A 24,673-nucleotide genomic window follows, 5' to 3' on the forward strand; every position below is an offset into this window, starting at 1 on the left:
CGCCTTGCTTTTTCGCCTCCATCGAAAAGCGGCCGCCGAAGCCAGGATTCGATCCTGCGTCCTTGGGAACAATAGTCGAGCGCCGTAACCACTGAGCCACCCCGGCGGGGTATTTGGGAAAAGGGTTATAGATTAGGGCGCGGTTGGTCGGGTTCTCAGTCCGGGACGTCGTTAGCTGATGCCACTGCCGAAGCTCTCGCAAGCAAGGCCCTTTGTGCCACAAGGCCACTGGACAGGGCCACCTCCCAATCTGGCCACGTTGGGTTTTCTTTGAGGTATGGCTTGGTTTCCTTGGCAAACCTATAAGGTAAAGGTCTGCTTTCTGGCCGCAAAATGTGCATTCAGCTGAGAAAGTACTGGGACTAATCCATTAAGTCTAGTTGGGCTGTTGCAGGACAAAGTAACCGCACGAGGGGACTCCTCAGATTTACCGAGTCCTTTAGAGAGTGCTGGGGTCCCTTTACCACGTGAAGACCAGGTCCGTATTACTCCAACTGTACTGTTTGCACTCCACTGGCACCCAGGAGCAAATTGTACCAGAAGCAGCTGTGTTCGGAAAATGTATTTCACAACTCGTGTAGCTGGATTGTCACCTACGTGTTGCTAAACACAAGCCACTGCTGTTTATATGAGCAGGGTGCCAGACAGGATGAACACTTGAACCGCACAAAATGAGTGGCTTTGAAGATATCAGGATCAGACCTCACAGCCCCATGCATAAAGGCGGGTGCTATACCTTGAACATAAAATATTACAATCAAGACAACATGAGAAAGGCATTGAGCTCCACATTTATTGGTGATGACCCAAATGTACACGTGGCGACGCAACCATTCTTGGCATTCAAGGTTACTGAAAAGTAAAAAAAAATACATTAATTTCCTGCAAAGGAATCCCAGCTGCAATATGTACAAGTTTCTACATTTCTGCAAGTGACTTGTTACACTCCTGGTTAAGCTTCACCCAATCTATACCCCAAATCTTTTCTCGGCCACACTGCTTCCAAGCAATGAATATAGTCAGTTATTAGTTCCATTATTCAAACACAAATGTGCATTTTCATTTGATGGACAATTTTAAGGCAAGTCCAGTTCCTAGAAGCTTCCAGATGGCACCAGCTGCTCAATAAGCTGAGCAAAACACCACACCGAGAGCAACAGGCATGGCAGCAGTCCTGCACTGAAATAGGCTCCACTCCTGCGCTTTAAATTCATTGCCCTGAAAAGCTGTTGAGTACAGTGGGCTTTTGTTCCATCAAGAATTACATGATGGTGTGGTGTCCTTCCTGCAGCTCACTTACACACTACCATTACCATTACCTGTAACAAGAGGCCACTATGGCGTCAATGAGTACTAATAAAGATTTTCAGCAGAATCAATCCACATTAAGAACCCTTTCATACTAAAACAGAAATGTAAAACCTGCGAGTCTGTTTACAGTTCAAACACTGACAAAAAAGCAGCTGTTAGACATTTCCTATATTTTTTATTTGTGTGTGCGTGTGTGTGTGTGGGGGGGGGGGGGGGGGGGGCATTTTGCTTGCCACAATGAAATCAGGAAAACTGAGCACTGAAGAGCTGTGCACTCTCCAGAAACAATACAAGAATATATTCAAGTCGACACTGCTAAGCTTTCTATGCTCCCAACTTCCCTTGAAATGCCCTTAACTGAAGAGTGTCTGAAGCTGCACAAATAACTCATGCAAAGCTCAACAGAAAATATATGCCAACATTTTCAAAATCTGTTCCAGTAAGCAGGTGACAACAGCTAATCTAACCAGTGAACGACGCTTTTATGGCTTTATATGCAGTCATTGCGGCGAGTTGTGCTGTTTCGCTTTTTTTACTGGGACGTAGGCCTAGTCGGGTGGTCACTGTTACCATCTTTTGCCTTTACAACCTTGGCACTACTTATGTGGTGTCTACAGGATAATAAACAAAGGGCAGCTTTGGCCACACAGTGCCATGACACTAGGCATCCTTTTTATTTACAGAGAGTGGCAAGTCATTTTCCAAGCCATTCTCTCCAGATAAGCTAAGCAACAGGACAAGGGAAAGCTGTAAAAACTGGCGAATGGAACTACTTTTCCAGGAAAAAAGTGGAATTTCATTTCCAATTAATGAAATACTTGTTTGGAAGTTAATTCAACTAAGTATGGACAAGAGTTGCAAACAACTTGCAAGAGGGAGTATGTGTTCCATTCACTTTTGGCTCCAATACATTGTTTTATATGTGCAACAGGAAGGTAATAAAAATAAAGAACACATTTTTTTTAAATCACTTTTTCAACTGTGCATAATGTGCAAAATTTCGGGTGTTCCGAACATAATGCAGCTGGGATGAAGCAAGCATGAGAGCAGTGACCTCATTTTCGAGCTCTGTGGCTACTCCATAATGCTACAATCGCCAGACGTGAAGCATCACTAATCGGTGGTGTGCACCCTACACATCACCACCACCTCGATTAGCAGTCATGCAGTATGCACCTGTGAGCAGCGAGCAGTGGCGCACAGCCATGAATGCTGTCAGTTAACTTCTGTGAAGCCATTGACCACAGTGCTTCACCACACAAATTTGATCGAGCCTGGATACAAATATTTTTCACAACCCCCATAAAATTCTTATCAACGAAATTCTATTGCATCATAGCCTGAATGAAATTCAACAGGGTTTGCAGAATACAAACACCCAACATTGAAAGTACCTGATGTAGCAGTTAAGACTGAGCTACATGTGAGCAAAAAAAAAAGCGCAACGAGCAGTGCGGCAAAAGCAATCATGGTTGCTCCCGTCACCTACTGGGGAAGATGCATGAACATGACAGCGCAAACCGATGGTAACGCAAAATGGCGATTACTCTCTGTGCTGCTGGCATAGTACACCGCAAAACTATTGGCAAATATGCAACAGTCATAACAATTGCAAGAATTGAAGTATTATGCAACAACATGCAAAATAAAATGGATTTGAAGCATCTAAATTATGTGTTAACTAGCACTATATGAATAGTCACGTGATCTCATTTTCTTTGGTTGCGATAAGACATTCTTTGAATCCTTGGCCATTCACCACTGTTCGTACAAAGCGAAAAATTTACACGCAAGTGCACAATCACAATTCAACACTGCAAAAGAATAAAAGAATGTGAAATGAGCGGCAGTGAAGTGCACTTCGCGTTCATGCTATTGGCTGATTGTGCATGCACTCTCGGGCAAACAAATATTCTATTTCAGCAGGTCCGAGCGACAAGCCAAGCGACACATGCTATTCTGTTCACGCGACGCGTGCCAGTGTCGAGACTGTGCGAGTTTTCGCGCACATGTAGCTCAGCCTTAATAAGGAAATTCGCCATATTTGCGGAGTGTTTCATGCCCAAAATGCCGTTTCACCATTCCAAATGCTGGCATGAGTGCAGCTGATGTCAAGCTTTCGCTAGCATCATCCCAATGTCATTATCAAATAATTTGCACACAACAGATAAAAAGTGGCACAAGTACAGTTGAAGTTGGGACTGAAATCAAAGCTACAGCACACTGCGTTTTTCAGAATGCCGCCACCAGTGATAAAAGGTTAAATTCTGTTACTGGCATACTATTATACATAACATTTCACCCGACATTTCATTCAGCCGACTTGATTTCGTTATCAAATTCAGTAGTGAAGCAGGTAACACGCGAGCCACTTCTACACAGGCTGCCTTCACCACACAAGCGACAACCTGCCAAAATGCTAGCTTCCTCACTTGCCAGCAGTGTCTCGTTGAAAACGAGCATGTGGGATCGAAGACCTATTTCAAGCGGGCTCTACATTCATCTCGCCACGCTGTTTTACAGCACTAGTGCTAGCAGGTACCCGAACACGCTCAGCTCAGAGCCGCATATCCCCCTTGGGAGAGTTCGGCGGTTCCTTGATCTCGCCGCCAGTCTGGATACCACTGCAGTGGCATCTGGCAACATAGCACCTGCGCCCGCACCGACGCCATTTTGCGCTGAGCCTCCTCTATGGTGGCTAGCTCCTCACAGTTCTGTGCGTGTATACTTCGTCTCACAAGATATGTGCAGTACTGCAAAAGGCGGAGGCACCCCGGTCCAATCAGGATCACGCGCACTACAATAGGCAATTATGCTCCTACGTGCCTCTCGCCCCCCAAACTGGCAGGGGGGGGGGGGGGGGGGGGCAATAGAAGCACAATTTTCTATTATAGTGCGCAGGGGCGGGAGGCACTTAGGAGCACAATTGCAATGGCTCTTCTGCCTCTTGTGAAACGAAGTACAGTAGAATCTCGATGATACGATTACGGCTGGTACGAATTTTAAGAATGCTTTGAACGGACTACATTATATAGAATACGTTAAGATGCGGGGTGATACGAAGAGTTTCTGAACTTGCCGCGGTTGATACAAACGTGCAAACCAGTCGTGCATGCGAGCGGGCCGGCGCGGCTGGCCTCAAGAGGGTAACATAACCGACGCGGCCGCCGCCAACTCCCTCCCCCCCCCCTCCCCCCCGCCGCAAATGATAGGAACGAACGTTGTACAAACGCACAAAGCCACAGAGCAGCTCAGCGCAAGAGCTCACAGGGGGAGAGGGTACCCACCGCGGCCGCTGCCTCTCCTCTCCAACGCCTCTCACCCCACTAGCCACCCTACTCCCCCCTCCCTTTCGTAGCAAACCGACGAGCACTAGACAAGGACGGCCAAGGCGAAGCACATGCCCAGTCGTGTATGTCACTCATTCGCTGGCAGCTCATTGGTCTATTGAAAAGTTGTCTCGCCGGCTGTTCCCAGGAGGACTGTGACGCTGGCTGCCGCTACAGTAGTTCTCCGGTTCTCCGTTCGCCGCTTCTTTCTGTCGTTCGCTGTGACGTGAACTGCCCAAACGTTAGAAAGACGCAAGCGTTCGCTGCTGCCGAAATGTCGCGGAAGCGTAAAGCCCTTTCTTTTAAGGAAAAGCTTGAAGTGCTGAAGAGGGTCGACGAAAACCCTAAGAAGAAGAGTGTCGACTTAGCAAAAGAGCTAGGGTTGGCACCGTCAACACTCTGCACCATTGTTGGGTAGCGAGATGTCATCTTGAAGAATGTGCAGCACTTCGGTGCGAACGTGAAGCAGGCTAAAACAGCGACCCATGTCAAGCTGGAAGAGGTTCTGCTGACTTGGTTCCGCGAAGTGATAGCGGCCGGCGTCAACGTGGACAGCAAGGTGTTACGTGAAAAAGCCGACACCGTCGCGCTTTCGCTTGGAATTGAAAATTTCCAAGCGTCTGGGGGATGGCTGCACCGGTTTAAGGAGCGGCACGGACTTGTCTGCCGGGTCGTCTCAGGTGAAGGCAAGAAAGTGGATCAGTCAGCTGTAGATGAGTGGCTGAACATGCTGCCGGCGCTGATTTCGGAGTACGCGCCACGTGACATATTTAATGCCGACGAGGCGGGCCTCTTTTTCAACCTTCAACTAGAAAGAAGTTTGTGCGTAAAAGGCCAGGCATGCCAGGGTGGCCAGAAAAGCAAGGAGAGAGTAACAGTACTCTTTTGCTGCAACTCGGATGGATCAGAGAAACTCCAGCTTACCGTCATCGGTAAGTAGAAGAAACCGAGGTGTTTCCGATCGGCGGAGCGTTTGCCTGTCTTTTACAAAGGCAACCGAAAGACGTGGATGACTGGAGATTTTTTCCGCGAGTTCTTGACAAGCCTTGATCGGAAAATGGCGTCAAGAAACCGGAAAATTTTGCTTTTCGTGGACCAGTGCTCTGCCCACCCAAAGGAAATGACATTCAATAACGTGAAAGTCAGGTTCCTGCCGGCGAACACTACCAGCCATCTTCAGCCACTGGACGCTGGGATAATTAGAAATGTGAAACATCATTTCAAAGGACTTCTAGTGAGGCGTCTGCTGGCAAAAATTGACCGTAAAGAAGCAAACTTGCGGATCAGTCCCTTAGATGCTTTGCACTTTCTAGCCATGTCGTGGGATAGTGTAACTTCAGACACAATCTCGAACTGTTTTAGAAAGTGCGGATTTGCCATCGGACTTGCTGCAGTTTCGGCAGGAGATTGTCAAGAGCCAGACGAAGACCTCACGATTGATGGCTGGGACAATCTGGAAACTGGCTTTGGTTCGGGACTTCGTTACCGCGGACGACAACGTTGCGACCTGTGGGCTGAGGTCTATTGAAGACTTGGTCAATGAAGCGAATGACTGCGAAAGTGAGCCTGACAGCGATGGTGACGCTGATGACGAGTGTGATCAGCCACCGTCAAAGGCAGATACTCTTCACGCTTTGGACGTTCTGCGCCGCACCGTAAGTGCCAGCAGCGTGAGCGACAGTGAAATGACAGTGAACACTGCTAACTGAATGCAGTATTGCCTGCAGCGTTCATATTAAGGGGAGACGCGGGTTGAAAAACGGCGATTTTCAGTAAAAAAGTCACTTTTGTGATTTTGACTGTTTCAGCAACACTGATCCTTCCTTTTTAATATATAAAAAAATCAGAGCCGAAAACAGTCGCGAAATCATTTAAAAAGTCTGTTAAAGCACGCAAGGTGGCTAAAGAAGGGGCAGATACGACCCATGTTCAAGCGCGTGACGCGTCAAATCGCGGAGTCGCACGCCACTGAAATTTTGCAAGGCGGCAGGCCTACGCTTTTTCTCCCTAAAGCTGGCTTTGCCGCTTCACAAACCCCCAGCAAGTAATAAAAAAAAGAAGTTTCACCGCCCAAACCTAGCATTTTCACTGGCCATTTAAATCACGTGGTGCGATTTCGACCACGCCATTGGCTGTCAGTGTGGGAAGCGGCCATAGCTCGTCTGCTCTTCATGCGACGCGTAGCTCGCTGTCACGCTGGCCCGCTAGTTTTCTTTCGGCGTGTTTTCAAAATTTCATGCATCTTCGTGCTCGTCGCTGCGATAGAATCCGAGAAGAAACGTGACTTTCGGTGTCGAAAGTACCGATCAAACCACGCGCTCAAGGGAAGTCACCGGCAAAGTGAAACGGCGTGCAGTGGAGACGTCCGCGGAAGCTAGGCCTAACCTCGGCGGAGGCGACACTTTTGACAGCTCGAAGCCGGCTGGGCACTGAAGTTTCAGTGACAGCTTAGACGATTTCGTCAGTGCATTGGATAAGAAGATAAGGATCTTCGAGCGTTGAGGAGACCTAGTACAGCGAGTGCCTTTATCGGCGAGATCGGTGCCGCGAACGCACTGGCGAGCGAGCAGCATGTCGGGAGCGCGGACGCTGCTAACTTTCCGTTCGCGAGTTGGCCAAGAAGTGAAAAGGACTCTCGTCGTTTCTAGAGCTGCGTTGCAGCAGTGTAGCGTGTGCCACGTCCGTTGTGTCGTAGTCGTGCGCGGTGTGCAGCTCCGGTGGACGACGCCCTTCAGCCAGCCCGAGGGAGATTTTTGCCGTGAACGTCAATGCAGGAGTTGCGGCGCTCGTTATTGGTGCTGGATACAATCAACTTTCCCGATTTTGTGTGGTTCTTGGTTTGCCGAAACAAGTGCACCATAAGGAGTTTAATGCCATAACAAAAAATGTGCACCTTGTGGTTACAAAGCAGTGGCTGACAGAAGCAAGGTCTCAGCATCACTAAATAGCCAAGAAAGCACGCCTTGAGAATGCTGCTCACAATGTCACTGTGGGAGCAACATATGATGCTGGTGAATTCTAAAACTGTGCACTGTATCATAATACCCTGGCCTGCATTGTGTGCAATTTTCATGCAGATAGTGCTGCTACAACAGCAATAAACAGCTTTTGTATCTTTAAATCGCATTTTTCTCGAATTCGTATTTTGGGCCGAATATGAGTTTTGTGCACAATATTTTATGTCGTTATTTTAGTTCAATCAACACCAAATTTGGCATGCATAATCTTTAGGATGTGTAGAATGCAAGTATCTAGGTTTAAATGCAATCAGCAGTATTTTTGGGCATGCAAATTTAAAAAATTATCTGGTGCTAGCCACTAAAAACAAGGCACCAGATATAAAATTGTCTCAAAACATTGCATGCCAAGGGAATGTTGCTATGTTGCTTATTTGCACTCAGTGGAGTGTTGGGGACAAGAAGAACTAGTTGGCTCTGCCCTACCATGCTTGCTGCTGTGTACAGCAGCTGCACAAACATGCATTGTTTTTCACTTATGCATGGCATTTAGAATATGAAAACATTAAGCTATTTTAAAACTAAAAGCATATTTAGAAAGAGGAGATCAATCTCTATAAGTGGTGCAATTTTCATTCACCTAGCATCAATATTAAGAAAAAAATGTTTTCGAGTAGCATCTCCCCTTAAAGGGGACAAACATATAAGCATTTCAATTATTGTACACGGTTTTTAACTCGAAACTGTGTATGCCATTTTGTTACTTTTTTTTTTTTTTGAGGCAGCCAGGTAGCTAGAGACCCAGCGCTAGCTGTGTCCTCAAGACGAGCTTCGGGTGCCTCAACACAAGATAGCGGACAGTGCTTCCGCTAAATTTGGATGGTTGTTGGTTCCACTCATCTGTCAAACTCTTCCGAAGGGGATATACGGCTCTGGCTGAGCTGACTTGGCTCCATGTGATCGCGGGAGTGTAGTTAGAAGTGGCCCTTGCACAGCATGCAGTTTGATCTATTAAATCTGTTAACAGGAGTTTGCTGAATGCAATATTTGCATGGGATTTTCAAGAAGATATTCACACACTTCGATATAAGCAATAATATATCTGGGATCAACTGTATATGCATGATAAACTAATTTGGCTTAATAACGAGCTTGATCACATCACATATTCCTCTCATGCCCACAGCGACCCACAGGCAGAGTGTACAGCGTTTGAAACAATATGCACAAACAAAAGCTTCACTGCAAAGCTACAAGAGAGCTCCATGTAACTCGTAACATTTTCAAGCATGAAAAGAAAGCCCACAGTTCAGCTCACATACAGCTCTTCAATTGTATCGGTACTGAAACCACCACAAAACCAGTGCATGAACATCTGGTGCTCTGACTGCCAAAAAACAATAGGCTAGCACTGAAGCCCCCTAGGCAGCTTTCAAAGTGGAGTTTCATAACTGCGACGATTGAAGAGCTTTGAACCCCCCCCCCCCCCCCCTTTCTTAAGAAAAGTTGATACAGTAAAAGCTCGTTAATTCAAACTCGAAGGGGTAGTGAAAACTGTTCGAATTAGGCGGAGTTCAAATTAACAGCCGGGCACTGGAATGAGTGCCATCGTGGCCCACCGTGCTGGCAGAGCCCACATGTTGACTCATTACCCTGAGTAAAGGGAGCTAGGCGCTACTGCATGTTTACGGAGGGCAATTCCGAAAATGTTTGCAATCGAGCCGCAACGGCGAATGAACGGGACTAATCGGTCAGTCATGCGCCGCAAACAAGAACCGCAATGCATTCGTGTGAGTAGCGAGCTTCAAAACATAATTACACGGAAAAATAATCGGTAATGTGCGTTTGCTAGCGTTTCTTCTGCCGCAACTCAAGCATCGACTGCAGCTTGCCCAAGAGTTCCAGCGCAGGATCCGAATTATCAGCGGAGAAGTATCGTGCTGAGAGATCGAGCGTCGACATGCACTAGGGGGTGGCACCGGATCGTCGCCTTCGTCTAACTCATCACTTTCAGCAGTGTTGTGGAAACAGTTTTTGATAGTTTCCGGCTTGACAGTATTCCACGATGATGCCAGCATGTGGACAGCTCCAAGCAAACCGATGTCGTACGACTTGCCACTGTACAAATAAAGAAGTCTCTCTAGAAGGTGGCGCCTGTAAAGCGTTCTGGATAACTGTAAAAGTTCTGAATAACTCCCAAGATCCATAGGCTGAAGCAGATCCATAGGCTGAAGCACAGAAGTCGTGTTTTTTGGCAAAAATGCCAAGCGGATTGCTGTCAGTCCACTTACGTCACAATACAGTGGTACAGCTGTCTACAAACATGAGAACATTCCTGTTCTGTGCAGCGAATTTCCTGTCTAGCTTACGCAGCCAGTCGAAAATTTCCAGTGTCATCCACGACTGTTTCAGTGTAATCAACACGAAGCGTCTTGATGCCTTTAAAACAGAGAGGCTTCTCTGCCTTGTCAATCACCAGCAAGCGGCACCGTTCAGTGCCCGTCGCATTTGCGCACATCATGACTGTGATTCTCTCTTGCTTCTCTTTCCGCCAGCACAAGCGTTGTAAATGGCGGTCTTGTTGGGGAGCAACTTGAAGTACAGCACCGTCTCGTCAGCATTAAATACATCGCCGAGCGCATAATCAGCGAGGAATTCGTTCAGTTCGCAGGAGACCCACTGTTCACACGTTTCCTTGTCGACTTCAGCTGACTCCCCACAAACGTTTCTAAACGTCAGCCCGTGACGCGCCTTGAATCGCGACAGCCAGCCTTCCGACGCGCCGAACTCGCTGATACCCATTTGGCTAGCAGACTGCAGCCTTCGAAGCAATTATGGGCCCGCTTAACGGAATGTTCCGGCTGCAAACTTCCTTTATCCATGCCATTACGCCAGTCCCATTCGGGATGGGCAGACATCCTTAGCCTTTTGGAGAGGGCTCCATAACATCTTTACAAAAGGAGCATTGATAGATTCTTCCTTCCCGAGATACGTTGACAGCGTGCTCTTCTTGATGTCGTACTTTTTGGCTATATCCGTCTTGGATAGGACATCACGTTCCACCTCATTCAAAATCTCCACTTTCGTCTTGAGGTCCTTTGCCATGTATTTACCGCGGTTTGCCATGACTGTCACAATCGATGAGTCGTCGCTGGCGAAGCGGTGAGGCAACGAAAATGGTAAAACTTGATGAACCGCCGCGGCACAAACAAATGCACGACTCCTGACAACTGCGTTGTGCACATGTGACCGGACAAAAAAAAAAGGCGCACCCAGCGACCGGGGTGCAGCGAAAACCTGCAACGGCTTGCGCCAGATCGTCTGTATGCTGGAGCCTGGCGTCACCCGGCAGCGAAAACCTGCCACGGCATGCACCGGAATGCTCGCTGTGCCTGTCGAGTGCATGAGTGCGCACCTCGTGTCGCGCGCGCAGGCAGATTTCAAAGATTTTGTTTCGAGTCTTTAGTAATCTTTCTGCGCATTGTACACGGTATGGGCAGACTTCTGCCTGCGAGGAGCTGTGTAAGCCACGGGCACCTAGTTCGAATTAACCATTGTGGATACTGGCATGTTCGAATTATCGGGCGTTTTCTCCTATTGAAATACAGTCGAACCAGGATATATCGAACCCGGATATTTCGAATTTTGGTTATATCGAACTCGCGAAATATCCCCTTGAAAATCCCATGTAAAAGTAGGAAAGCTGCATCGTATATCGAACTCAATTTCACCGGTCGTTCGATATATCGAACTTCGCACCACGCATTGGACGGTGTGCCTCCCCTAAGACGATCGCATCACCTCGGCCGTTTGTCGCGCGACGTTTTCAAGCCACGCGCGAAGGGAATGAGCGGACACAGCTCGGCGACGGCTGATCTAGGGCAGCGCCACGCCCTTCCCCCCAAAGGCGCACGCATCTGCGGTGATCGCTGCCGCGCTAGCACGTGACGTTTGCAAGTCGTGTGTGAATGAACGAGAGGGAACCAATGCAGCCGTGGTGTTCGGGAGAGGAGAAAAAGGAGATAGAGTGAAGCGCAAAAGGTGTGCCCACTCTTCTGCTGAGCTTTATCTCTCCCCTTCCTCTTTTTTTGCCGGTCTCGTTCGCAGCAGCACGCACTATGCACGCGCGGACAAGCCAGCTCAGCGCGTCGCAGATGGTTCTCCAATGTCTGTTGTGAACGCTCTGCGCGCGGCGGCTGGCGTGCGATGAGCGTCTCGTGTCGTGCTGAACACGCATAAGCTACGGCGGCCGCGGAGGCTAAATTTTTTTTTTTTTTTTTGCAAGTCGTTTATTCTTGCCGTCGGGCTGAACGTATGCTACAGAGGTTAAAGAAGCGGCAGGTTTTTTTTTTTTTGAGAGTCGTTTATTCTTGCATCTATGAATCAACGAAAGCACGTGGTTGGCTGCGGTCATGCCACCGGCTTTTAGCATTGTTCGCTCCAAACGGCATTTACAGCTGTCGGCAATGATTTTGTAGCAGTGGTCTACGCCTGGCCCACTCCAAGCGCGGCACGATAAATCGAACCATGGCTTGTGCAATCAAGCCATCATGCGGGCACTCTGCCAAGTTCGCTCCCTGCCACCACAGGATCTACGAAAAGTGCACTTAAAAGATAAACATGTCGTGGCGTTATCGCTGTGCAGCATCTGGCACGCTGCCACTAAATGAGCTGTGGATGCGACGGTCGAAACAGAGGAACGCGCCACCGAATGCTTTTTTTTTTCAAATTCTCAAGGGCGAAAATGAAGAGTGGATTCATTATGCGAGTGGGTTGACTACGCGACAAATACCGCATCATTTTTCAGGATCACAAGTGGCTTCTCAAGCAGATTTCTGTATATCGAATTATCGATATATCGAACTATTTCGCGATCCCCCTTCGAGTTCGATACATCCAGGTTCGACTGTATATAGGGCCGTGCCGGGACCCAAGTGTAAGTTCGAATTAACGAGCCTTTACTGTATTTGGCAACTCTGCACAATCCCCCAATCATGCAGCCACTGTGGACAGCACCGGGCAACAAAGCAAAGCAGAAAGCACTCTCAGCAATGTGTGTGTGTTTGTGTGTGTGTGTGTGTGCACGCGTGCAAGAGTGCGTGAAAATCTCTGAAGTGACCAAGCCATAACCAGGAGAGTGCAGTTCAAGAGAGAGAGAGAAGGCAGCAGACACCTTGAAAGCACCACACCAGCCAAAGCCATTGAGAGCAGAGCAAAGCAAGAGCCCAGGGCCCATTAGCGCTGCAAGACAAGCAAGAGAAAAGTGTCAGAACCACCAGTGCACTGTTCTCGGAAGTACACCCAGCTCCTTCATAACACAAGTGCCAGCCTCCTTGCACTTACCATCTGTGCCCAATGCCAAACATGCAGTGCAAGACAATGCCACTTTACAGAGTTGCCAAGAAGTTAACCACTTGATTACAAGGGAGCTGGTTTATTTCGGCATACATGTGCAAAATACCACGGATGTATAAACTCGTGTGGTGCCTGTGCCTAGCGGGCTATTTACGTCTAGGCTACACTGCACCAAGCAGCAAAATTGATACCCACCTAGTTACTAAAGCACCTAAAGAACAAATATGCTGCACATGTGTGAGCAGAGAAGCTACTACACCACAAAGCATAACAGACACTAAGAAGCAATTGTAATAATAACAGCAACAACACATTTACCACATTGCAAAAGATAAAAACAAATGCAACAAGGAAGCACATACAGTGGAATCTTGATTTGCAAGAATTCTCGTAGCACTCTACTCTGTTCCCTGATGAAACATTTTATGCTAGCAGCAACAAGCATTACGGCAAGCACTCAAATACACTGGCAAACCACCTGTCTTAATTCCAAAAACTTCAAATACCAGTGCAGTCTACACTGCACAAGCTGCCACATGGTAATGGCAGTGTTCCCAGCAGGTTGGCCATGTGGATTAGCACACACCTACTTTCAGGTCAAAGGTTTTTAAAAGCACAATGTAGGCCAGCACAGCCATGTTGCAGGGGTATTATGTCTACACAAGACAGTCCAAAGACAAGTACACATAGCGAGCATGCCTTGTACTTGCTCAATAACTAAATCTAACACAAGTGTAGACGTGCCTACACTAAGCAATGCCTTGCCAGGTGTTACTACAGCTAAATAGCTCCAGCCGTGGCATTTTTGTGAACAGCACCCTGCGCTAACGCACCAGTCTCAATTACGTCCCGACATGAAGGGTCATCCACAGCACACACAAGCACCGGTTTATACGTTTAAGACCACAAGGCAAACCTACAGCTTGAATCACGATTCCACTGTATCACAACCTCCTTACAGCACTCTAGAAACAAAAGATCCATAGTAAAAGCCTCAAAAGCTCTTCTTCGATGACTCACTTTTCCAAAAAGTGCTAAGCAAGGCTAATCTAATGCATGACTACACAATATCTGCAATGTTAGGCTGTTTGGCACTGCTGAACTGATCTAGTCTCATGATGGCTTCTATCTACCAATGTGATTCGAAGTTTTCTGACAATTCATAACTAGGGGTTTGCGAATATTGGAATTTCGGAATGCAAATCGAATATGAGTAAAAAATCCTACAGAGTATCTGATTAGTAAAAAATAAATACGAACTCAAAAAATAGCAAACACTACTAATTGACAGGGTATTTGTAAATGAAATTAAACAAATTGCAGAAACCCTACAGAAAAATTAAAGCCTGGTGGAGCTGCTATATCACTGCTAAATATGGTAAACTCGTTATTTCGGCCTTCAGAGGACCAAAAAAAAATGTCCGAATTAATGAGAAGCTTAAATATGGGCCTGACAAAAAAGGAACTGCCGAAAACCGTTCGCATCCCAGTAATTTTATTTTACCTGCACCACGGTTGTCTCCACTGGAGATGAAACCGAAGTGAGAACGACAAAATTTCCCGATTTCATCAAGTACTTCGCTACACGCACACTGACAGGGAAGGCCCTCTTCAGAAACCGTGCTGTCTCGCTTTGAGGATGCTTCACCGCACAGCGTATGCGCTCAAGCATTGTGGTGAAGCATGCAGTGCAGAGAATGCTTGAAATTCAGAAAGTTGTGAAGCTTTTCAAACACAAATGAAATAACATTCGTCTTAAAATTTCAGATGTTCGCACACCTCTAATGAAAACATCCACCTAAAAAAAAAGCAAAACACTGCCTGCAAAAACTAGCATGCCACTCATCTGGCAGCTGTGCTATGTATACAGCCTTGCTTTCAAAGAAGCACACACACCAGTGAGGGTCAAGAGACTTGTGTACACGCAAGATCACTGGCATCCAGCATTTTTCAACTACCTTTGTGTAGAAAAAAAAAAAAAGCTTCAAGTGAACAAAACAATAAAATTCCGTATCAAAACTTCCCTTGCACCACACACTGTCGTGAGCGCTTCATTGTCTAGCTTTCAATGCAGTAGCCAGTGTGCAAGCACTTCCATGGAGCAACAGTCAGCATTTTGTCCACAATGAAGGATTTGAGCTGGAGAAAATGCCCAGGTGCATGGTGATTTTAAGTCCTTAACTTACGAAAGGGAAAAAATGGTGTTTTACAGAAGTCACCAGGATGCAAAAAGCATACAGAAACCTTACAGGATCAACCAGAGAGCATCAAAACTCCAATGAGACCAATACTAACTGCAGCCATGAAATGCCAAGCGCAAGAAACCACATCACGCCTCATGCACCAATGTTCAAAAGCTTACCTTTTTCCCACTGGCTGCCCCAACCTTAGCCTTCTTCGTTCCTCGAACCTTCTTCATTCGGTTCTTCCTCTCCTTTCGCTGCTTGCGACCTGTCCTGCCTTTCTCTCCAAGCCCATTCTGCACACAAACAGCACTTCACATGTTACAAAAGGTGCATTTTTTTATACCACAGCACATTAAAATTGCAGCTAATCCACAATTCATGAAGCTAGGCAATTAAATTGCAAAGAATGGGCATCTGTTATACCAATTACAGTGAACAGCAATCTGGGAAACGGTTGGTTTGTGGGGTTTAACGTCCCAAAACAACTCGGCCTATGAGAGGCCGTAGGGAAGTGCTGTGGAAATTTCGAACTTCCGGGGCTCTTTAGCGTGCACTGACATAGCACAGCATACAGCAGCCTTTCTTTTCACCTCCATCGAAAAGCGGCCGGGAAAGCTAAAAACGGACACAGACTCGGCAGCACCTCTGCTTGTTTGCGGTAGGAATGTCACTCTAAGCTGCACTAGAATCAGTGCTCAAAAACAGTAGAAAATGTCAGGGCACAGCAAAAAAAAAAAGCAACTACACACCCTGCCCTTCTCGTCGCCCCGTCTGGCATTGTGCGAGCTATGACAGAGATGGTAGTGGCCGATGCCTTGCCCCCTTGATATGTGTTTTAAGCACGCCATACTGTAAACAGCGACCACTTGACAATCGCAGATGTTCTGAGGACTAATCTGCGTGCCTGCCCTTTTGAATTGAAGTTAAACTGTGAAAAAGTTTGTCCACGACTTATTTTAATTCAGCAGCTAATGTTGTGGAACTGCACGGAAGAAGAAAAATTTTCCATACCCTACACAGCCTGTACTTGGGCTCGAACTTCCTGGCATAGTCCAGGGTGTCATAGATGAGGGCAAAGCCAGAGGTCTTGCCACCTCCAAACTGGGTGCGGAAGCCGAAGCAGAACACCACGTCTGGTGTGGTGTTGTACATGGCACTCAGCTTCTCCCGCACCTCTGTTTTGGAAACAGTGCCACGGTTGGGATGGATGATGTCCACCACCTGGCAAGTACAAAAGCACACATTTGGATTTGAGAACAGTCACAAAAAGCTCCTTGTGCACCGGTCACTCCATCTTGAACTGCAGAAGAACTAAACTTAATTTCCAACACATACTCTTCCAGCACTGTGTTTAGCAACTAACAAGAGCCACCTGCATTGCAGCAACTCCAAACCTTTCTCCTCAGTATAAACAAACACCGTAAGTGCGCTTACGTTCACGGCCAAAATTCAGCACATAATGCAGGATGAAGGACAGGACCTAAGCTAAGATGTAATGTTTCACTGAACAATATTTGTTAAGAGCCAAAACTGGGACGTAAAGAAACATACTGTATGGCCAGGATAGCTGCACACCACTAACATCCAAATGCCACAGTCACCAGATTAGTCACACTGAAAGCGCAAGGCACAGCTGTTTCCTGCATTTTCCACACTGCCACGAAAGCTTGCTTGCAGTTTACCTCAAATCAAGGGTGTATGAAAGCAGTCCTGTGGGGATGCACTTTCTTGCACAGAAACACCGTTATTCTTTTCTCGGAAGTACAGCACGGACACCATGCGATTTTCTGCATTGAGCCCTATGGACTCTACCTACTGCACTTCCCAAACAGTGCAGAGAATGGGCGCTATAAATAAATGTATAAACTGCACAAGACACCAATCTAAAAAGACTAACGGCAATAAAGTAGCCTAACTTCTGTAGCAGAAGCCCCTCACAATGTTTGATGAATCCCCAGTTCAAAGCAACAGTGCTCATGCTCCACCAAAGACATATATAGTATGCCAAGAATGAAACAAGGCACACGTGCAAAATGTGATTTCTGACACAACCTTAGTAGCTGCAGAGCCAACTAGAAATTGCAGGTTACCTACTAAATTTGGGTTCTTGCCCCGCAACAACTGTGCTGCACAACCCTACAATAGCGTCCATATTAAGGCATTATGGCAAGCAACCACTAGAGATCAAGGTCACAATACTAGCGTAAATTCAAGACCACTACTACAAGCAAACAACGCGCAAACCCTCACAATGCCACCCGTCAATTTGAATAGAATACTGCAGCAGCAAACCCAACAAAAAGGGGTTTTCAAAAGGAGCAAGAAACCTGTCTGATCAAAGTACTGTTGTTTTAACTAAGAAAGCAGCCTTTACTATTCACTTGAACGTTGCCTGAAAAACGAAGTCAGCGGCAGCTCTGCAGTCTATATATGAAAAGGGGTACCCAAAATAGACCGAACTAATTGTTTACTGGGCAGCGCTTTCATAGTACTGTGTTTTGCCGCTAGGGGCGCATGGAATGAACATTCCAGTCAATCAGCCGAGTGGTGTCAGACGTACTAGTTTGGGCAGAGTTTACAGTGACAACTGTTTTTTGTGAGCGTCGTTTTTGCAATGGCCAATTTTCATAAACAGCGTGTGGCGGTTTGTTTCTGCTAGAAAAAAAAATTGAACTGAAACCCTTGAAATGTTAAAAACGGCATACAAAAATGATGCTATAGGGAACTCAAGTGTTGGAGTGGTTTTCCAGTTTCAAAAATGGTGAAATGTCAACGATGACCAACCTCGTTCTGGTAATCCTTAACACATGAAAATGTTGAAAACATTCGTGCAATCATCAACGAATATCGACGACGGACGATTGAAGAAATTGTGGAGGAGCTGTCGGGAGTGACAGTTCAGTGCAGCGAACTTTGACAGAAGATTTGAGAACGAAAAGGGTGGCTGCCAAAGTCGTGCCCACGACTGCAGACTCCTGAATGAAAACTAAGTCTCGTGGAAGCATGCCATGCTTTCAAATTTGAGTCTCGAAACGATTCAAACCTTTTTTTCAAAAATCATCACTGGTGACTGTGCTATGCTTACGATCCTGAATCAAGCCAGTGGAAGACTTCAAGTTCACCTCGCACCAAAAAAAAGAAAGCTCGTCAGGTGAAATCAAACCTCATTGACGTGAGAGGAGTTGTCCATTCAGCTTGTTCCACGTGGTAACACATTTAACCAGGCTTTATATTGGAAGTTTTGAAAAGATTGCGCAACAGTGTGCGGCAGAAGCAGCCCGATTTGTGGCAGTCTGGTGGCTGCCTTCATCATGAGAATGCCCCTGCTCACACAGCCTTGTCTGTGCGACAATACCTAACCAAAAATAGTATGACCCTGTTCTTCACCCCTCCATACTCACCGGATCTTGCCCCGTGTGACTTTTGTTTCCCAGAATTAAAATATACACGAAAGCATTTTGCTGATGCGGAGGCAATGAAAAAAAAACGGCGGAGGCACTGTCAAGCATTACAAACGATAATTTCGATAATTTAAACAATGTTTCGAAAAATGGAACGAAAGATTACACAAGTGTATCAGTGCAAGTGGACAGTACTTTGAAGGAGATTGAAGGTGTGTGCTTAAAATGTGAATAAATAGGTTCAAAAAAAAAAAGTTCGGTTTCTTTTGGGTACCCCTCGTATAAGATTTCACTATATTTTAAAGGACTAAAGACACCAAATTTTGGTGGCATTTTTCTTCTTGTTAATGATGCACAGGTCATTACTGCATATCAATCCGCACACAGTTTTCGTTTACAACCGCTAAATAATTTACAATTGAATTCTTTTCTCACCAGTTTCGGTTTCATTCTCTGGAAAAATGGCTGTGATGTCAGTCATGTGCGACATGAAAAAAACAGCGATATAATCGCTCATTCTTCACTTGCAATGATTCCTGTTCTGGCTTTATCACTGTAGTGAGTTCAAACGACACAGCAATGATAATATCGCTTTATTTTTATCCCTCGCATGACCCAGACCTGACTGACGTCAAAGCCATCGCTTGGCTGTTGAAACCGAAACAGGTGAGAAACGAAATTCGATTATAAATTATTCAGCAGTCGTAGGCGAATGTGACATGGTGATCCATGTACAGTAATGTCCTAGGCATCGTTACAAATGATAAAACACAACCTAAAAATTAGATGTCTATAACCTTTTAAGAACTCGCTTGCTTTTGAGCAGAACTGGGTCAACTGCAATTAAAATCAGTCATGAGGGATGCCAGACCAGACTACTAAATAATGTCAACTGACTTTGGTCGTGATCAGAAGTGCCCATGCACAAATAGTATAAAACAACCAAAACCAAAAAGAATAAGCCTAGATTGAGAAAGCTGAACCCTTAAGAACCTACCAAGGAATGCAAACAAAGATGGAGTTGCTATGCAAATGCTTGCGCATGCGTAGCCTATGCTACAACTACAGAGCCCAAGATGCACGTGGATGGAACACGATGTATGCTTATTATGCATTGGCAGCATTCGAAACCTCTTGAACTCTTGAAAGAGGAACTCTCTCCTACTCAGTACTCAGGGCTTCCATGGATGTCACAAGAGCCCTACTCCATGGGTTAAAAGCAAATCTCTCGAGCTCCTTACCTCTGAAAACAGGCTATCACTGAAATGATCCTGCATAGCTACTTCATACTTCCCTGCATCACTATACAAGATTTCTGTGCTTCATTTAAAAGGAGAGGAAAGCACACAGTCTAAGCCTTTACCAGCGTGAATGTCAGACGTCTAGTGCAGGTAAAGGCAGAGATGTGTGTGCCATGGAAAAGAGAAGTGAAAGAATAATATTTCTGCCATGCCAGATGCAGGAATGACGGGAAGATGACGTGTATTTGACTAGGCTACTGCAGACCATAAAACGTGGATTCAGTCATAATCAGCTTGTTCTATCTTCTAGTAACAAACAATAAAGAAGCCCTTTGCAAGATGCACGCCAGGCAAACACAAGTTTTGCTTAAGCAGAATCCATATTTTCAGTTCGACAATAGCCAAGCCAAATACAAAACCTTAGCCTCCGAGCGTTCCTGTGATTAGGTGCTCAAGGAGGGACACTACCCCAATGAAGACTTTTGAATAGATTTTCAATTTCATTGGAAACTTGCCGAGCTAATTTACATCCCTGCTGGGAAAATCTGTCCAATTTCATTTTTCTGCTGGGGGTTTTCAATCTTTGAGTCCATTCCTCATTTCCTGTTTAGTAAACTGGCAGCACGGCTTTCCTTAGCGAGCACTGTAAACTTCCAGACATCTGCCTAATGACCCTAAAGTTATTTTTGGCATTAAAGGTTTATCTATGCTGATACAGTACCAGCAAGGCTCAATAATATCAGACAGTCTGGTTTTAGTTATGACTAAGACCACAAGGAGCCAACTAAAATTTTGACTTAACATGCTGGTTTGCAGATTTTTCTGCTGCCTACCATGTAACTGGGACCTATTTAGCACTGTGGACGTTATTTGCTGTTACCACTGCGTGTCCAAGCTTCTGTCCCATCATCTGAAAAGCAATTTTGCTCCCAAAAGTAGCCCTGTCACCTAAATTTAGTAAGCCAACAAGCAGCACTGTGGAACAGAATTTCCATCAATATGGTTAACACACTGCCTCACTTAACTGCATTGTAGGCCACCATGGGTCGGGTCACTTTTTCATGCTATGCAGACAAAAAAACTCACACGAACCTGATTTGAGATTTCAGAGGTTCTCCTTAAGCCCCCACAGTAAAATACGTCTCATAGCTTCACCATGTGACCCACCATTTGTGGTCACACAACATGAATAAACAACACGACTTACCAGTAACCCGTGCTGCAGTGAGTATGTTGAAGTTTTGTTTAGCTTACTGATGTCCCAATAGCAACTCACGGTTCTAATGGTTTAGTAGCCAAAACCCTAACCACTGAGCCACTGCAGTGAGGCAAACCAAACTATACTTCGTCGCACAAGATGTTTGCAGCACTGGGCAAGGCAAAGGCCCCCAGGTCAAATCAGGATCCCACGCGCTACAATAGGCAATTTGCTCAGTAGGAGCCCAATTCTCTATTATAGTGCCCAGGGGCAAGAGGCACTTAGAAGCACACTTGCAAGGACCCCTCTGCCTTTCGCAGTGCTGCAGGTACCTTGTGAGACGAAGTATAGTAGGTCTGCATGCTCACCCCAAAGAAACCCAAGTTGAAGGCAATAACCCACAGAAACGTTGCACCTGTGAGATTCCTTGCTCATATGCATCAGGCTCTTACAACAGCATCCCTATTTATTTTACTTATTATACCTCAAAGGCTCCAGGTATGGGGCATTGGAGGAATGCCAGCGCGTTTTTAGTCTTCCTGCTCCCAGAGTAATTTCCACAAGGCATTTAGTGGCAGTATGTGCTTGCCTAGCACTGGAGCTGTGTGCAGTGAAGCAAACACTGACATCTTGGCCAAGCTGCTCCACAAGTGGCATAGAACAGTTGTCGAGGCAAGTAGTTTACCTACATGCCTTCGTTCAAGCACAATCACCGTCACTAAACACCTGCTAAAAAATTTCACTTTGTGCAAACAGGAGGTGTTCCCAGCGCTCTAGACAGACATTAGTATACTATACCTTTCAACATCAAGGAACTTTCACACCATGACAAGTAAGCCTTGGTTAGTGAAGGCTTCTTAGTTAAAACATTCAAGTACAATATTTCTATGTATAACCTTGGTAAATAATTGAAAGGATTTTGTGCACCTGATTATAATCTTGCAAGGCTTTCTCCTTAGAAATGCATTTTCAAATAGCTACCACAGCCGTGCTTAAAAACAACTGGACATTCATGTCGTACATAACTGCAGCACACACATAAAAAAAGAAAGATCAGCAAGGAAAGGAAACACACGACACGAACAATCGCGCTGCAGTTATGTGCAAGAATAACTTGCCCAAAAGCTAGTTTTACTAAATGAACGTTGTACTTTACACTCTGGAAAGCCCCGTTGTGCTCAGTGGTTACAGCGCTTGACTGCTGAACCCAAGGACGCTGGATTGAATCCCGGCCACAGTGGCCGCCTTTCGATGAAGGCGAAAAGCAAGGCGCCCATGTACTGTGCGATGTCAGTGCATGTTAAAGAACCCCAAGTGGTCTTAATTTCCGGAGCCCTCCACTAGGGCGTCACACACTGAGCCGCTTGGGAAAGTTAAACCCTACAAACAGAGCCAATTTTTTTTTTTTCTGGAAAGATATTCTGCATTTACTCCCTAATGCATGTCAACCACAAAATGATTTCGTAAAAGTAGATATGTGTGCACAGAGCTCTTTCGTAAAAAATGACCGAGAATGTGACCACCTTCAGAGGAGAGATAAAGCACACTAAACACGGAAGGCTGGATGCTTCCCTCATTAGCTGCGGCGATTTTAATGTCAACGCTAAGAAATTGCAGTGGTTGCCAGTCTTCACGCTCAAACTACTTGGGGTAACAACTTATAGCACAGCAGCCCAAAGGCGATTAAAACTATGTTTCCTCACAATTTGTACTTTGTTTACGCCAACAAAACATGGCCAGCACGCATGCATTCCTACAGTGGAATAACTTAGGCATATTTTTACCTTTCCTTGTCACGAGTCAAATACAGAAATATAGAAAATCAGTTTGTACTCTACATGCAAAATTACTGATCACAGCCTCATTATTTATATTTGAAATGCATGCTGTCAAATATCGATTTAACTGCATTCTGATTAGCTACATGCTAATGTAACAAATTTTCCGTCAAGCTAAATAAATTGAACTGATAAAAAAAAAATTTCACACTGTAAGGAAAGCATTTGCAACGGTCACTGATGAGCAGAATTACTAGAGTGGAGTGGCCAGATTCACAAGCTATCAATGTCATCTGTATTCTGATTATTCCTTGTTACTGTTAAAATATCCTAAAGTGAATAAAATTCAGACAGCTTCAAAGAGACTGGTCGGGCCACACACAGCAGCTCTACAGAAAAATGCTCAGCTACAGTGATACGCATGCAACTGCAAGTAACACTACCTTTCTTCGGCAAAAAGCAAAGACAGTTGTGTTGTCATAAAAAGCTTGCATTCACTCATAATGCACACCATCTTCAAAAGAACGTCTAGTACACTTCCCTGAACACCAGAATAAATATAGTTAACCCTTCAAAGCATGGCAAAATATACTCGCACCAACATTAATTACCCAAGAGATCATGAAATCGCTAGCTGCAAAAGCACTAGGCTTATTGGCCCTACATGCTTCAATAAGCTGGTTCAACACACCAGTCCAAAACATCAGCAACAGCAAACGCAGTCACTGCTACAACCTCAAAACTTGATTAAAGTTGCAAGCTCCCTGAATATCGCAAAGCCGACATGCACTGAACAACTTCAATGCAAGTCAGCAGCGGCAGTGAGCAAGCAGCCACCACCAGCAATTCCTCGCAGTACGATACACGTGCTAGCTTCATCCAGGACAAGTGTACTTAACCGCGCGAAGCCAGAGAGCACTTGCAACTTTAGAAGCTTACTGAACACTACCAAGCTGCAACAGGGTCATTCTTACCATCTGTTTTCTGCACAGCAGACGGTTGGTCATGTATTTGCGGGTGCGCACTGTAACTGAAGAGTCCGCCTGAAAAAAAAATACAGCAATTGGTGCAAGCGCCGGCATTACAACAGCGTGCTTAATTTACTGCACAATACCACACAACTAAAGCACATTGCTTCCATATTACGTAAAAATGACTTACTGCAGTAGAGGGCTACAGAAAGTATTAAAAATATACATTCACAATGAAACCTCACAGCACACTACACAACGGGACAGCACCTAGGGAGCACGAACGTCTAACATAGGGGCGAAAAAAATTGCACTTCACAGCTTTTGAACAGCAATAAACACGCAAACAAACACGCATCCTTGTCGCACTGCCATTCATAACTAATTTACCAATTCTGAATGCGTAAAACTGAAGATTAAACGCGATATTAAAGGCATAACGAACTCACCATTTTCACCCCGATCAGGAACGGCGCCGGAAAAGGAGGTTGCCAATGGCTGCAAGAAACTGCAGGACGGAAAAGCGGAAGTGACGAAGCCAACAGAGTAGCGTTGGGCACCTCCACCAGGGGTGTGAAACTCCCTATACCCCTATACCCACCTTCACCATAGAGTTTCTTACTCTTACCTAGAGGGAAAGCTGTGCTGCCGTCTATGGGCGTTTACATGGAGTTTCCAGACGGCCAGTTCAGCCACCATGGGCGCTCAAAGCATCATGGGCCGGTGAGCTACCGAGTGCAGAACTACAACTTTTGGCCAAAACTAATGCAAAGATAAACGTTGTTCTACCGTAAATAATGTCCTAAGATTGAATATTGTGACTGTAAATTACAAAGAGAGAGAGAAACAGCATGTTTGTGTGATATTTATCCAATATAAGCGATGGCTCTTTCTCCTATTGGCTTAGTTTTGAGCAGCACAAATACCAATATTTCGCACTTAATAG

The 24,673-nt window shown here is 45.7% G+C and overlaps 1 protein-coding gene across 3 annotated transcripts; it reads right to left on the reverse strand.

Annotated features, from left to right (window-relative positions):
• Positions 1 to 772: 772 nt before the first annotated feature.
• LOC146171817 (small ribosomal subunit protein eS24-like) lies at positions 773 to 24,316 on the reverse strand. 3 transcript variants are annotated; one of them, XM_084586286.1, is made up of 6 exons: positions 24,177 to 24,316; positions 23,731 to 23,799; positions 16,150 to 16,359; positions 15,315 to 15,431; positions 12,771 to 12,838; positions 773 to 852 (listed from the first exon to the last, which is right to left on the reverse strand). In XM_084586286.1, exons 1-5 carry the CDS (start codon positions 24,177 to 24,179, stop codon positions 12,833 to 12,835), a joined length of 405 nt encoding a protein of 134 aa, XP_084442412.1. In that variant the 5' UTR covers positions 24,180 to 24,316; the 3' UTR covers positions 773 to 852; positions 12,771 to 12,832. The 3 variants fall into 3 exon arrangements, with proteins under 3 accessions (XP_084442412.1, XP_084442414.1, XP_084442413.1); XM_084586288.1 differs by lacking the exon at positions 24,177 to 24,316 and adding an exon at positions 23,918 to 23,939; XM_084586287.1 differs by lacking the exon at positions 12,771 to 12,838 and having other exon boundaries at positions 24,177 to 24,314.
• Between the last annotated feature and the right edge of the window lie 357 nt (positions 24,317 to 24,673).

Source organism: Amblyomma maculatum, unplaced genomic scaffold, assembly GCF_055883805.1.
Source record: "Amblyomma maculatum isolate TAMU_Amacu unplaced genomic scaffold, ASM5588380v1 scaffold_18, whole genome shotgun sequence".
In the NCBI taxonomy this organism is placed as follows: Eukaryota; Metazoa; Arthropoda; class Arachnida; order Ixodida; family Ixodidae; genus Amblyomma; species Amblyomma maculatum.

Bases quoted from the DNA above. Each gene is read 5' to 3' on its own strand.
- LOC146171817 (XM_084586286.1), bottom strand. The intron at 16,360-23,730 runs GTAAGAATGACC...TGTACTTGCCAG, and splicing joins TGCTGTGCAGAAAACAGATG to GTGGTGGACATCATCCATCC. The intron at 15,432-16,149 runs GTATGGAAAATT...GTTTGTGTGCAG, and splicing joins CCAAGTACAGGCTGTGTAGG to AATGGGCTTGGAGAGAAAGG.